Below are 15,307 nucleotides of genomic sequence, written 5' to 3' on the forward strand. Positions count from 1 at the left end.
TTGCAAATTTTAAACAAATTCTGAATATTATTTCCATGTGTTTTTGTCATTTGAACGACATGGTTATACGTTTCTCATAAGAACACATGTTAATTCGGTGCAAATTAAAATCTTTATAACTTGTGAACGCTTTAGTGAATCGATTTCAAAATTGTACTGAAGATTCTAAACATGTAAGGACATTCTGTAAAATTTTCATTAAATTCTCAATATTTTGAAAATAGGTACAAAACATCCTTAATTGAATTTTTAACAAAAATCTGACAGTGTTCTACAAATTGCTACAAGTTTAAGAATGTTGCACATTGTTGTCTGATCGCTGTACAAAAATTGGGTCCAATGGAAAGTCGCTGTCGCCTACAATCAGCGATGACAGTGTTGACGATAGTGGAGACGGTGATGGTAGCGTCGGCGGCGGCGGCGGCGGCGGCGGCGGCGGCGGCGGCGGCGGCAATGGCGGCGGCGGCGGCGCCGATGGACGGTAGTCTCGGTCGGCGCGTCACGGACGACGCGCACGGCGCACGTTAACAGACGTCGCTCTCAGGAAGAGCGCTAGTCGTACGAGCGGAGCGAACGAGGCTGCTCCGTTTCATTGATCTTTTCTCCCGCGGAGTTGGTCTCATCGCGAACCGTCTCACTTCGCGACAGGGACGATATTCTCGCGAAAAGAGGATACATCATCTCATACATCATCTCAAACGACGACGACGACGACGACGATGACAATAAAATCCGCGCGGACGCGATCGTTCCATCGATGAACCCACGTTACTCCCAATTGTAATTTCTCGCGGAGGGAGAGAAGATCTCGGAGCGCTCGCTGCTGAATTGTAATTGCTAGTAGCCTGACGACGATCGCAAAGGACCACCTATCTATACCGCGGAGTCGCGTCGGTGGTCTCCTCTCGACATTCGTCAAGCGAAATCGATAAACGGGGACGTCGCGAAAGAGAAAGAGAGAGAGAGAGGGAGAGAGAGAGAAAGAGGGACGGGCGCTTACGCGCGCACGTTACGATTCGTGAAAGGTACGAAACGAGGCCTCGCGACAGAAAGAGAAAGATAATTGCGAGAGTGTGACACAGCGAGCTTGGCGGATTCGAGGCGGTGTAAAAATTCGCACGACGTTTCTCTTCACACGTCGAGGAAAGCGACAACGCGCGTCGGCCCCACGACGCTAATTCGTTGATTCGCGCGTTTGTATCTTCCTGTCAAAAATTGCGACGGGGAGTCCCGCGGATTTCGTCCTTCGTCTCGGACGACGCGCGACGTCTCAATGAAATGTCGCGGTCGCACGACGTATCATAGTAACCTTGAGACGACACTGTCAAGGTAACTAGCTTCCGCGAGAACCTAGCTTCACGATCGTCCTCATCCTCGTATCAATTCGTCGTTGAATACCGAAACGGCGCGATTATCCGCGAAATGAAGAGGAACTCGAGCGTACCCCGATCGATAGGCGCACGGCCTTCGCCGGACTGACTTCCTCGCGCACGCAACGCGAGCGAGCATCGTTCGCCATCGGGGAACACGTGCATCGACGACGACGACGTTGGCGGGTTGGATCGGTCAGTCGATCGTCGCCAGGCAACCGGGGAGAAGGTCGAAGCATGTGATTACCACGGTGGTTTCATCGATCACACGCCGATCACCTTGAGGGAGAGGGATGTTGCGACCGTTCGACGGCAGGATCACTTAACGACGGCCGAACGTCGATGGCCGACGCGACGACGGGGTTGCCAGACAATGAACGATAAGGGTGGCGTATAAAGACAGGTGGATATCGCTAATCGCGCAGGAAAGTATACGCGCTCTGCTGCCGTGGGAACAGCAAGCGTGAGGAACAGGTAGGAAGCCGTGGCACACAGGTGGCGGTGGCAAGGACGGATAGCGAGGAGGGAAAGAGAGAGAGAGAGAGACAGCCCATGAAAGAGAGGAGAGAAGAATAATCGTACTATATTGTCCTGGAGAGGAAGGGCTGAGCCCCTGTAAGGACTGTAAAAAAAAGTATATCGTAAAGCAAGAAAGAGAGAAAGAGACTAACATGTCAGTGTAGCAAATGATACGGAAAGAGAGAGAAAAGGAAAGAGAAAGAAGGAGACGAATTTAAAAGGAGAAAAAAGAACGGACACGCACGAAACCGCGAATAATGAAAGAACACGGAAGCAAACATCCGGCGGAACCGGCGACGAAGACGCTCAAGTCGTTACTGAAGAAACCGGGCCAGACGAAAGCCAAATCGCAGAAGCATCGAGTGGTGATCAACGAGAAGCTGAATGAGTTCTTCGCGGCGGATTACATCATATTAATCAAGGAGGAGTGTTGCGCCGATTACGAGGAGGACTGCGACTGTTGCTACCAGGAGCACGAGTTCATGCGGCTGGGCAATTGCAAGGAATGCCGGGCGGAATTGAACCTGCACTTCGGCCTCGGCAATGGCAGATACGGCGAGATGGCGAGAGGGGTAGATCAGACGTTGTGCGAGAACGCCGCGCGTGGAGGATCCCGCGGAAAGAATCAGCAAGGTCGCGAGGACTCGCAGGAGGACGAGGACGAGGAGGATGAGGAAGCGGATGACGGCGAGGAGGAAGAGGACGATGAAGAGGAGCGAGAGGACGAGGAAGAGGACGAGGTCGAGAATGTCGATGGGAAGACGGAGAGGATGACAACGACGTCGACGGCGACGACCTCGGTGGAAGGGAAGAACGCGAGCGAACGAAAAAATGCGGACGCGGAGGACGGGACGAAGGGACGCCGATCGAAGGAGACCGTGGATTCTCAGGAGGAGAACGGAACCGTAGTTCCGCCACCACCGCCGCCCCCGCGGCACGAGCAACAGGAAACGTTAAGCCCACCAGAGGGTTACAAGGACGTGTGCTCCAACAGCGAGATCGCGAACGAGACGGAGCAGCATGGCCGTACGTGCACGGAGTGCAATTATTATCAGCAACAAGCTACGGGTGAGTCGAGTTCTTTCTTAGCCTTGCTGATAAACTTGAACTCATTTATTTTCTCAATTAATACTTGATAAAACATGGAAAAGGCACCTTCTCCTCTCCTTCTCATATATTATTTTTTTTCTATTGTATTCGGTTATCTTTAAAAAAACGAAATATATTTGTTCTTACACTATTTTTGTCCTTTTTATATTGTAAAATTCAAGGATAAATATATTTCGTTTTTAAAGATAACAGAATAGAATGGAAAAAAATTACATATATGTATATAATAAATAAACAAATATTATTTAAAAAAATATTTCTACTTTTTTATATTAAAGAAAAGAAAGATTTTATATATTTTATATATGTATCTAAATTAATTCTACTTTGTATGTATATCTTAATGAAGAAGAACTATATATAAAGAATAATTTTAATTAGATAATTGCCGAAACTGACAAAATTATAGACAATTATGAAATGGGAATATAGATTCTCTAATAATTCTGTGCAGATTTTTCTCTCGTAGAGAGAAAGTCTAATTTGTTTGGTAGATTTTATCGATCAGATTCTCATTTAGATAGATTATAGAGAGTATGAAGTATGACGGAGAAAGAGGGGATGATTGTAGATTGAAAGTGTTATCTCCAATAATTGAATGGAAATATACTAAATCACCATCATTACATGTTATATATCATATCATATATTATAAGTTAAGTCATTATAATCAATAATTAATTTTTCGTAAGTAACAATATGTTATTTGTTTTGTCAATTTTGTACGTTTTATTTTTTTTATATTAAAGAAGTAATATATGTACAATATTTAAAATAATAATATATAAAAATAATAATAATTTATATAGAACAGCTATATCACATATATACAACAGTTATCGGAGTTGTTATTAGTTAAAAGCACGTATAAATATTTTTTGTCACAAAGAAAAAAACAATTTCATAATGTTTTGTAACTGGTCACATAACACAAAGCTTGATATAACATGTAATAAACCAGAGTGCGCATTTGAAACTTTCATATTCAGAAAACTTCTGATGCGTATTTTATATCGTTAGTTAGAGAAGGAAAAAAACTCTATGTTATTATCTAACAACTCTACAGTTATTATCTAACAACCGTATAAAATATTCGCCAGAAATATTCGTAACATTAATTTTCTCTGATATTGAATTGTAACGAATTTAACAATAAGATGCATTTTATTTCAATTGACCTTTATATCACAGGTATTGTTATATTTTACACAGGTGTGTTAAAAATTACACACATCTGCTCATTAAAAATTCAATTTTTAAACTGGATTTTCTGCGCAAGAATTGTTTTAATATTTTATTGCCTCAGTTTTCGGTTCATTGATTATCGAAAATTATCTTGGTCATAAAATTATAAATATGATTATTATATTAGAAATAAAAAATTCAATATTATTTATTAAAAATACTCGTACTATTAATTTATACAATATATATGCCTGTTTATAATTTTATCACTATAGATATTTACTGATAATATATGATATGATTAAAAATATATTTTTTTTATCGTCCAATTATAATATGTTCTAAAACCATGTTATTTGATGGTATAGAATTCAAACTAAATTTAACGTTCGATATATTATAGATATTTATTTTCTCTTTTAATGTCAGTTTAACCCCCAAAAATATAACAATTGTCGTATCCATCTTTGTTTTTAAAATTGGAAGAAAGCATAAAGGCACGTGAAATAATTTGTAAAAAAAAATAATTTCAAAGTCATGTTTCAAACGTATCGTTGCTTGTTATATTTCAATATATGCATATTTAATGTAATGTATTAATATAATTCATATATAATATGATATGTTTTACATGCATTATTGTACATAATGAAAGTTATGATGCCATATATCAAAAGTTAAATCTATCAGCTTTAATGGAAAGCTGCAAATTAGGAGAATTGCATCGTTGTTCAACTCTTTTCTCACACATAACTGAGAAACAGTCCCACGATATCCCTCCGCACCGGATGTGTATATAATAATGGTATTGTTTTTCATGAATCTAGCTACGCTCGGTAAACCATTTAAGAACATAGTAGAATTTTTATGCGCATTCTTTCAAATACCAAGAGAACTCTTCAAAGAAAAAATATCTGTACTTATGAATATTCATCATTATATTTGAATTTGTTAATTATAATAATAATAATTTATAATAATAATTATTATTATTATAATTATAATAATAATATAATAATAATTGCTCGACATTCATATTTTTTAAAAATAAATAAGGAAAAAATAATAAGGCTATATATATTAATTAAAAAAACGACATCTAAACTTGATCAATCTGAAAACTTTAAGGAAAAATAATTTAAAACTATGTAGTATATTCTGCATACAATGAAATGCATAATTCATATATTTATCGATTAAAAGCCTTGATTAGATTTATGGACGCAATCACAAAATGCCAATGCATGTAGATGTAGAGTATAGGCTTATTCGCGTATCAACGTTCACCGGAAGCGCGGCGTAGCGTAACTCCGGTACTTCCCTGATACTCGGTAAGAGCACTTATATTTCTAACCAAACGACTCGCGCTTTACGCTAGAGAAACAAAAGTCTCCATTAGATGTTACAGTATTTGAGTTCTATAAATTTTTCGATTGTCGTACAAAAGAAAGCAAAAAAAATTCAGCAAAAAAATAAAATATGATCAGTGATCATGATGGTCATCACACACAGATGTGATATGTGGACAAATTATTTCAATATGAATATTAAATTCGTAAAATCATGTAAAATATCTCATATAAAAATTCGCACAAAAGAGTCTTTATTTTCATATTTTAAATTTGCAACAGGTTGCGGTTTATATATGAATGTGTGTAAGCAAAAATAAAAGACAGTTATTTGATGTTTTCATGAGTAACTTCCACTCTTTGCATGTCGTACCTCACTTTAAAGTGACAAAAATCACAAAATGATGTAATAAAATTCTAGAGAACAAATTACATAATAACACGCAAAATGCATAACACGTTTTATTACAATATAAAGTTATGAACAAAGTACCTTGTATCTATGTTTGCAAACATTACTCTTATAAATAAAATGATTCGTGTTTGAAATTCATGAAACAAAATGTAAATTTTTTTTTATTTATATAATTTTAACGCATAAAATTGCGATATGATTGAATAAAAATAAATTATCTAATTATTTATTCTAATAATTTTAACGAATCAGTTTGATTTCCTTGCATTGCTAAAGAATGTGATATATCGTGAAGACAATACGACAATAGATGATAATAGAAGATATATATCAACATATTATTAGTGCAAGTATGTACTGGACTAGAAATTGCATAAGTTATGCAAGCTGTCAATGGCTCATAGTGTGACTTTGAAAGTACATTAATATCGATGGCCATCATGTTTGAAACAATTATAAGCAAAACCATTGATATTCTCAGTCTTCGAGTTTAAACATTCAAAAATTTCTTTTAAAATACTACAATTCTATTATTAAATTTTGGGAGATTTTCTTTCTCGTATTAAGGTTTGCATTTATTACTCTTATAGTTCTTTGATCGCCATACTCTAAGAATACACACACAGAATACAACACGTTATATGTAAATATATTATAGGTACATCAAATTTAAATATAAAATAAAAATTAAAGTTTCCATGTAGCCATGTTTAATCATGAAAAGTAGCGTTGGAACTGTGTTTAATTTTTTAACGAGAGCTGAGCAATCGAGAAAAAAGAATTTAAAAAATTCTAGAAAAATTTTAGAATTTTAGAATTTTAGAATTGTTTTTTTAGATATTATTATCTAATATTTTAGATATTTTTTACTATTTATTACTTTACTCTCTGATAAACTTATAATGTTTACAATTAATACGATCAATATTACATTATGCAATGCGTTAGACTGAATATGTCAAATTTTTCTTGACTTATATAGATCATTTTAATCAATTCAGAAACGAACACGATAAAATGAACACGATAAAATTATTTCAAATTTATAGTAATGAATTTTAATTTAGATCTTGAATATAAAAATATATTTTTCGTAAAACAAAAGAAATTTTTTACAAATTCTTTAACTCTTACCAGAAAATATACAATTTTTCACACTCTATATATCTCTTTCGCGTATCTACTAAGATATCGTGATACAACATGTCTGATAACAGATAAAGCTCCTAACTTTACTGCTTTAAGATTTTAACAAGATATTGCAGAAATGGCATTTGTAGCAGACGCTACGACTTCATTGTCCATGATCATAAAATGGTAGATTTAACAGAAAGTGTAAGGAATTCTGCGAAGATCACATATTACCCAAAAATTATCAGTGAGTTAGATAACATACATTTGACATATCAATTCATTATTTTATTAATTAATAAATATATTTTTAAATATATATTTTATAGAGATTAATAAATAATCTTATAATGTCTATATAAGATATCTATTTAAAAACTTTTCTACTAATAATAATTATACAGGGTGTCCCGGGTTTTTCCGGATAAACTTTAGGAGCTTATTCTACAAGTTGAAATAAGAAAAAAATGTTATATGAAGTTTGTTTGGAAATGCTTTATAACGAAGTTATGAGAAAAAATGTTCACAAACCAATAATAAAGTAAGTCAAACGTGTTTAATCTCTCATTTCGAAGTGTTGTTCTTGTATGTTGGTACAAGCTTCACATGGATTCGATGTTTCATGGAATTTATTACATCACAAATTTCTTGAGCGTTTTGTCGAATTTTAGTAATTGAGTTTGTAATTCGTTGTACTAGTTCAAGTGAAGTCACCTCTGTACGGTAAACCTTATCTTTTTCTAATGTTCCTCATAGGTAAAAATTCATTGAAAATCCATTTATGAAATAGGTAATTTTGAGTAAACACCAAGAGTGTTGTTTGGGACGATATAATCATGTTATTTGTAATAATTTCGTAATAAAGCGTTTCCAAACAAATTTCATATAACATTTTTTTTCTTATTTCAACTTGTAGAATAAGCTCCCAAAGTTTATCCAGAAAAACCCGAGACACCCTGTATATTTATTATAATTATCTATTACACATATTAATGTATGTAATTATGTATTACAGCTATTAATATATAATATTAATTATATATTAATTATATATTCTATAATATTTATTATATATAATATTAATTATACATTAATAACTGTAATACATAATTACATACATATACAACATACTCTGCAATATAAATAAAAATATAAACAAATATTCATTAAAAATATTGTTTCCCAAATTTACTAAAAAATCATGAAAATTTTGAACTAGAAAATACGAATGCAATCTTTATTTTTATGTTTTAGAGTGCGAATCGCAAACGAAAGATCATGGGAATAAACCAGATACACAGGATAACAAAGATATGGTGCATGACGATTGTCAAGGAAATTTACAAGAAAGATTGGATAAACAGCATCGGACATCTCTTCCTGGTATATTTTTTTCTTATTTTATAAATTGACTTGAAATTTGAATCTTTACTGCAGAATCACTTGTTTGTACAAACTATTTTTTAATGAAAATTGACTTATTCTTCATTTTTATTTCTCGGTAATATTAGAGATTATTAGACAATATTTTAAAACTTAGACTTTTTATATATTCTAATTATATATTATACATTCACGCAATTAATAATAATTTATAATAATTTATTTTTGCATATTGCAAAAAGTGTCTACATTACATACAGTGTTACACTTAAATAACTTGAAATAATCTAGATATAAAATAGCTAAAACATACGTATATTTCAGATATTTTAGATAAAGATGATTCCGGTTTTGAAATTATCCAGTTTCTATATCTAGATGAAAAGATGAATTAATTAAATTTGTTTTCTAGATATTTTTAAAATAATATTTAAAATAATTTAAAAGAGAAGAATATTTTACAAGATATGTCATAGTTTGTATATAAAATTATGTCATATTAAAGTATACAATATTTTAAAATTAAAATTAACACTTTGATTCAAATAACAATAATTAAAGAATTAAAAATTGGCAAATAAGCACCACAGCGCGACAAGAAAGAAAATATCTTCTTTTTTCTTTTAATTATTATATATTTTAAAATACTCGCTTTCGGTACAATACATGCATTAAACATGAATGTTTCAAATCATTTTTCGATTCACGTTAATATTCTTTCCTTTTAACTTGTGCTATACTGATTACGCAAATGTTACAATATCCAGCCTGTAAATATGATTGAGAATATGCAATAAAAATAAAAGGCTAAAAGACCGTGGCGCAAGATGTTAGAGCGTAAAAAATAAAAGTAATAATAAAAAGGCTCTAAATAAGAGACATAATATATTAATAATCAGTTAGATATAAAAAAATACATACGTACGTTTCGATCTTTTCAAGATGCTTTTCAATGTTCAAGAAGTCGTTAAAGGATAAACACACAAAATAAACTGAACGCGATTAAAATAATAAACTGAACGCGATTAAACAAGGACAAGCGCGATAAGAAACAAATAGACATTGTGTACAATAATAATGGTCGCAAAAATTTAAAAACGCTAACAATAGATGTGACGAAAGCGCATAGACAGTTAGCAAATTATAAAACTAATAATGTATGGTCATAAGCTAGATTTTCCGAAAGAAGACCAACGCTCATCTATGCATAAGAAAAAAGACGCACTAAAACTGCATACGTGAAGAATATTCTTTCACAAATTTGTGTCGTATGACAATCCACCGATGAAATATTTAGAGTCTTTTTATTATTACTTTTATTTTTTACGCTCTAACATCTTGCGCCACGGTCTTTTAGCCTTTTTATTGCGTATTGTCATCATTCGAATCGTATATTGCTTTTGTCATTTTATGATTGAGAATATTGATAAAAACGATATTAACAAAAATTGTATTTAGTGCGCACTGATTTTATCTTAAATGTTTCATGATTTTATCTTATTATTAGATATTTCGTAAAAGATACTTACTTTTCTTATTTAAGATACAGATAAAGATATATACTTTAATTATAAAGCTAAAAGAAAAAATAAATAATAAATGTATCTAGATGAAAATCTAGATAATTTTATTCAGATAAAGGAAAACACTGATTACATATAATAAGAATAATGTTGAATTACAGCTACAGTTTATTTTGATAATTATTGATTATGATAATTAATGATCAATTATAAATAAATGTCGAATACGATTATTTATCTATTTTATGAAGGCATTAAACTTGAGCAAATAAAAGCCATGTATTACGGCGTACATGTATATATTTATCTGTCTCGAACGTGTAATTTTCGAAATAAAAATTAATATAAATAATCTTGTAACGTTTATTCGCATATTTGATGAAAATATTTTAAGTTTTAATTTGCGACGCACTTCTTTATTTTGTTTGCTTCACAGTAAAAAATTTTGTGTTAAATTTATTTTACGTGTCTCAATTTATCCACTCTAATTTTAATGTTATTTTAATAGAAGGCAAGTATGTAAATAAATAACACAAGTAATATGTTTAAAAATTAACACAAAAATGTAACACTTAAACTTTATCTGGAAATAGTTTATGTTAAATTAACATATTTATAATGTTAAATTTAATTTAAAAAAAATGTTATTCTTATATTCTTATGATAAATAACAGAAGAGATATGTCGATTTAAGATATGGAAACTGTTATAGAGAGAAAAGTAGCACAACTTATCTGTTCATTTTAACATGTAATATAATATTTCATATTTCATCAAAAATTCAGTGCATTTACATATTAATTGTGTTGTTTTAACTCTTAGAAACGGTGAATATTAACTCGACGCAGAAATGTCAAAATAACGCAACAATAATATGTTACATTAACATAAGAGTATGTTAAAAATTTAACACAAAAATTTTTACACGAGAAAATTTTAACAGAAATACAAAATATTTTTTACCGTGTTTATCTAAACGATACGGTAATTCTGTTCGTAGATTTGCATCATCGTTATCTCGTGGAAACAATAACGATGACAACTGTTACGGAGCGGCGTATCGTGCGGGAAATTAGTGAGGAGGAGCGAAAGGATTGCTATGGAAGATCCGACACGGATAAGGAAAAGAACGACGTCCCGAAGGATAACGGTTTTAATCCGGCGCTTTGTCCTGGAACGGGCGTTCACGAGAATGCGGAGCAGTTGATCGCGCCGCGGTGTAATGACTCGGATGTCACAGAGAATCGTGAAATCGAACACGCGAACGCTAAAAATCCTACGGGTAACGACAAAAGGGAGGCGATAGTAGAAGCGGAACGCATCAACGATCAAACGACGATGGCGGTGGGCGAGCAGTCACGTGAGCCAGACGCGAAAGAGTTGTCCCTCGTGTTCAAGTTGGGTAACGTGTCCCTTGCCAGCAACAGTCTGAAGCCGAATTCCGCGGTGAGACAACTTTTTCCTAACCCAAAGTTCATCTCACCACCGCCGGCGCTTGCCAACAAAGCGACTTGCCCGGAACATTCTCAGGACGCGGAGGCGCAGAAGTTTCTGATCACCGCCGAAAGTCTACGGTTATTCGATGCAGTGAAGTCGCCAGTTCCCAGCGACTCGTACGAGTCGCCGGAATGCGAATCCAACTCGATCAAGAGATCCATCGAGCGGAACACGCTACGTCGAAGTCTGATTGGCAAGTACAACACGATATCACGCAAGAAGAATCTACGACCCAAGAATTTGTCGTTGGAGGAACGAATCAGGCAGCTCACGTGCGTCGATCAGGACGATGAAAACGTGACGGATACCACGGACAGCTCCGATAATACCAACTCAGGTGCGGGCGATCCCAAGTACCAGGGCGGAGATCTTTCGATACGGACATCACCGTTGGGCGAGGAACGGCCTATGTGCGAATCGCTGCCGGCGAGCGTGGCCTCGACGGAAACCACTGCCACTTTAACAATGGTGCCGACAAGATCGAGCTCCTTGACGACGATGACGACAACGACAGCAATGACGACGACTGCGGTGAACACGATAACATCTGTGAACACTCACGGACACAATTCGATGCTCGAGATGCCGATGCTAGTGACGGACAACCCGCCGAATCCTCAATCGTCCACTTATCGGAAGATCACGGATCTGTTTGCGCACAAGAAGAATATCCAACCGAATTTACCCGATCTCGGGATCGGCGGCAGAAGTCTCCTCGCCAAGGAATGTCAGTCCAAGAATCCGTTGACGAAGATGAACTCGGAGGTGCGAAAACAGTTGTTGGCAAGTCTGGCGCCGCTTTCTTGCGTCGCCGTCAACAATTCCGATAATCAGGATGATTATTATAGAAACGAATCCAGAATACTGGCAAATCGCGAGTCGATCAACTATAACTCGGACTCGTATAGCTTAGAAGACATAGAGGCGGTTTTGAACGGCGAGGACAGAAAGTACGCCGGTCAACCAGATGTGACGAGGTGCACCCCGATAGGAAGCAGACCCGATATTGGTGACAACGCCACCGACGAGTTGCTCGCGTTTGTTGAACAAGACAAGTCGAGGATGGAACGTATAAAACGCCGCTATAACGAGACGGAAGACCGTTATGCGTTCATTAACGGCTATCATTCCGAGGACAAAGCCGTGAATACGTCATCCAACGAAAATTATGATGCCAAGAGCGTCAAGAACCATGACGCTCAAGTGGACAACGAGCAAGAGGACGACGATGACGATGAACTCAACGATTATGGTTTTAATCGACGACCATCGGTGACGGGCATCAAACAGCAGTATGATACTACCAACGACATTGCTCATCGGCCGCGATCTTGCGTTGGTGCCACTAACTTTAGTGACACGAGACCCACTTCAACGTATTTGCCGATGTATTGCGACGTGAATGGCGACAAGATTGACACCAAATCGCTGTTGGCCGCCGATGGAGATGAAACGATTCCCATGTCCGCTGACACGTACACCACGATGGGAAGCTTCGAGCGAGACACGAACACGATCAATCGTATAAACACGATGCAGAGACAGATCGATGACATATATCAGACTATCGCCGAGAGCACGGCGGTCACGGCCAACATTCAGGGGGTCTCCGAGCATGCGACCTATCTGGAGAACGCAGTACCACGACAATTCGTCATCAGAACGCCGTCCGGTGACGGTACCGCGCATCTGTACGGTGAGCACAGGAATGGTCATCATTACTTCCAGGAGCGGCAGCAGCTCTCCAACACCCGCATGTTGCGTATCGCAGGAGGCGGTGACGATGTCGCGGGCACGATATACACCAACACTCTATCAAAGATGCAACGTCGTAACCCTCCAGTAACGATCGCAAACTATCATTGCAATGTACTGCCCGGCGGTACCGTGCCCAACACCACCAAGTGTTATCGCACCATGTACTTCGTACCGTACAACGGCATGTCGGACCCCACGTATCAGAATCTACAGCGTATCCTACCGCCGCATTCCTCGCCAAATTATGCCAGCCACATCGAACGGTACCCATATCCCCGTCTGAATAAGACGAGTCCGCAACAACAAGCGTTGTATTACAACGCAAATCGTTCCGCCACGTCGCATTCCAATTTGAATACATCACCGCCTGTACCACCCCCTCCTCCGCTACCACCGCCACTTGCATCCGTCTCGAGTCCCAACTCTCTGCAGGGCGGCCAACAAGCTTTGCACCTACATATTCACCCACATCAGACCGAGGAAGCCTTTCGATCGCCCAACATGGCGTTCTCCCCCGTGCCGCATTCGGCGGTGCATCATCCAATGCAGTTTCATCATCATCAGCATCAACATCAGCATCACCATGGTGAAATGGCGTCGTATCGGGTAATGACGCAACAGTCATCACCTTCGTATACGGTAATCGCCCCCTCGAGATGCATGCCAGCGAGTAATCAGGATGGCTATCCATTATATCCGGCGCATCTGGCACGCGGTAACGTTGTCGCCGGCGTTGCTGCGGATGTACAAACGCAGACGATCACCGTCACAGCCGCATCATCGTTCTCGTCTTCCTCGTCCTCTTCGTCCTCGTCGTCGTCCTCCTCCTCGTCCTCATCGTCATCCTCGGCGTCCGCATTATCGTCGTCTTCATCTACCGCCTCGGCCACCCTCGCTTCTCTCAAGTGCACCGGGATCCCTAACAAGAGCTGCGAACCGTCGATCCTGGGAACGTCTTACAACGGCACGCAACCAGCTACGGGCAATATCACTCCGCTCATGTGTTCGACGTCGACGACGACAACGGTCGTATCCTCGATGACGCCGATGCAACTGTCACGGGCTGTCAACACATGTGCGGTGACAGAACGCGGGGTTCCCGAGGGCGCCGCCAGCTTGTCCACCCGGGATTTTCAACCATCGTCCAGCTCGGCAAATCCGACATCGCACGTTCTGCTGATGTCCAATTCTTACGTCGATCCCAATTCGGGTCTTATGTCTACTCCCAACAGTAATACGAACACAGTGTACTATGCCATGAACGTCTGAAGGCAACCGACGATGGAACTACTAGAAATTGTAAATATGCGTCCGATGAAGGACACTTGAAGAACTTCGTGGAGATTTAGAGCGTCGTCGCAATATGCGTCGTCTGAGAAATATTATACATGAATCTTTTGAAAATCAAACTGATCAACTTTATTTTTTATAAATTTCTTAATTTTAGTACTGAAGCATGAATGTGCTAGAGTTAAAATTCTGGTATTAAAATTAAGGAATGTACAAAAAAAAGGTAGAATTGATCAGTCTTTTCTTTTGAGAGGCTCGTATCGCATTGCTACGTCTCGAGTGATTTTGACGAGTGGCTTATATGTAACAGAGATACGCGATAATCTAGAGAGAGAGAGAGAGAGACAGACTCGTTTTTCCCACCTCCTTCTGCAATCGGTTGCACGCGTTGTAGCGGAAGTTACTCATCTTGACGGCAACGTTCATCAAGGGTAAAATTTTTTTTCTTACTTTTTTTCGATTTGATATTTCTATTTTTATATTTCTCGTTTTCTTTATTTTTTCTCCTTCTATTTTATCTTTTATCCACTTTTAACTTTTATCCTTTGCATTTTTTTTCACGATTAAAAACTACGCGAAAAAAGAGCTTCATTTAGAGAGCCTAATTTCCTTTTATGAAGTACAAGAATTATATTTTCTTAAAGAGGTGCAACTGTGTGTGTGAGATAAGACTTATGTAGGATCTGCGTAGGATTATTAGAATGAACACTGAATGAAATCATAAACGCTCTTTAGGCACGAAAATATATTCGTTGCAAACTTTTCACTAATATATAT

The 15,307-nt window shown here is 37.2% G+C and overlaps 1 protein-coding gene across 1 annotated transcript; it reads left to right on the plus strand.

Moving 5' to 3' along the window:
- Nucleotides 1-500: 500 nt before the first annotated feature.
- Nucleotides 501-15,307, plus strand: LOC105249905 (dentin sialophosphoprotein). The gene is made up of 3 exons (XM_011255681.3): nt 501-2,957; nt 8,334-8,462; nt 10,986-15,307. Exons 1-3 carry the CDS (start codon nt 2,147-2,149, stop codon nt 14,507-14,509), a joined length of 4,464 nt encoding a protein of 1,487 aa, XP_011253983.1. The 5' UTR covers nt 501-2,146; the 3' UTR covers nt 14,510-15,307.

The sequence above is a fragment of the Camponotus floridanus genome, unplaced genomic scaffold (genome assembly GCF_003227725.1).
Source record: "Camponotus floridanus strain SB8 unplaced genomic scaffold, Cflo_v7.5 scaffold148, whole genome shotgun sequence".
NCBI classification, from domain to species: Eukaryota; Metazoa; Arthropoda; class Insecta; order Hymenoptera; family Formicidae; genus Camponotus; species Camponotus floridanus.

Coding starts and splice junctions, on each gene's coding strand:
- LOC105249905 (XM_011255681.3), top strand. CDS start 2,147: ATGAAAGAACACGGAAGCAAACATCCGGCGGAACCGGCGACGAAGACG. Junction 2,958..8,333: donor TTATCAGCAACAAGCTACGG/GTGAGTCGAGTT, acceptor TTTATGTTTTAG/AGTGCGAATCGCAAACGAAA. Junction 8,463..10,985: donor GCATCGGACATCTCTTCCTG/GTATATTTTTTT, acceptor TTCTGTTCGTAG/ATTTGCATCATCGTTATCTC.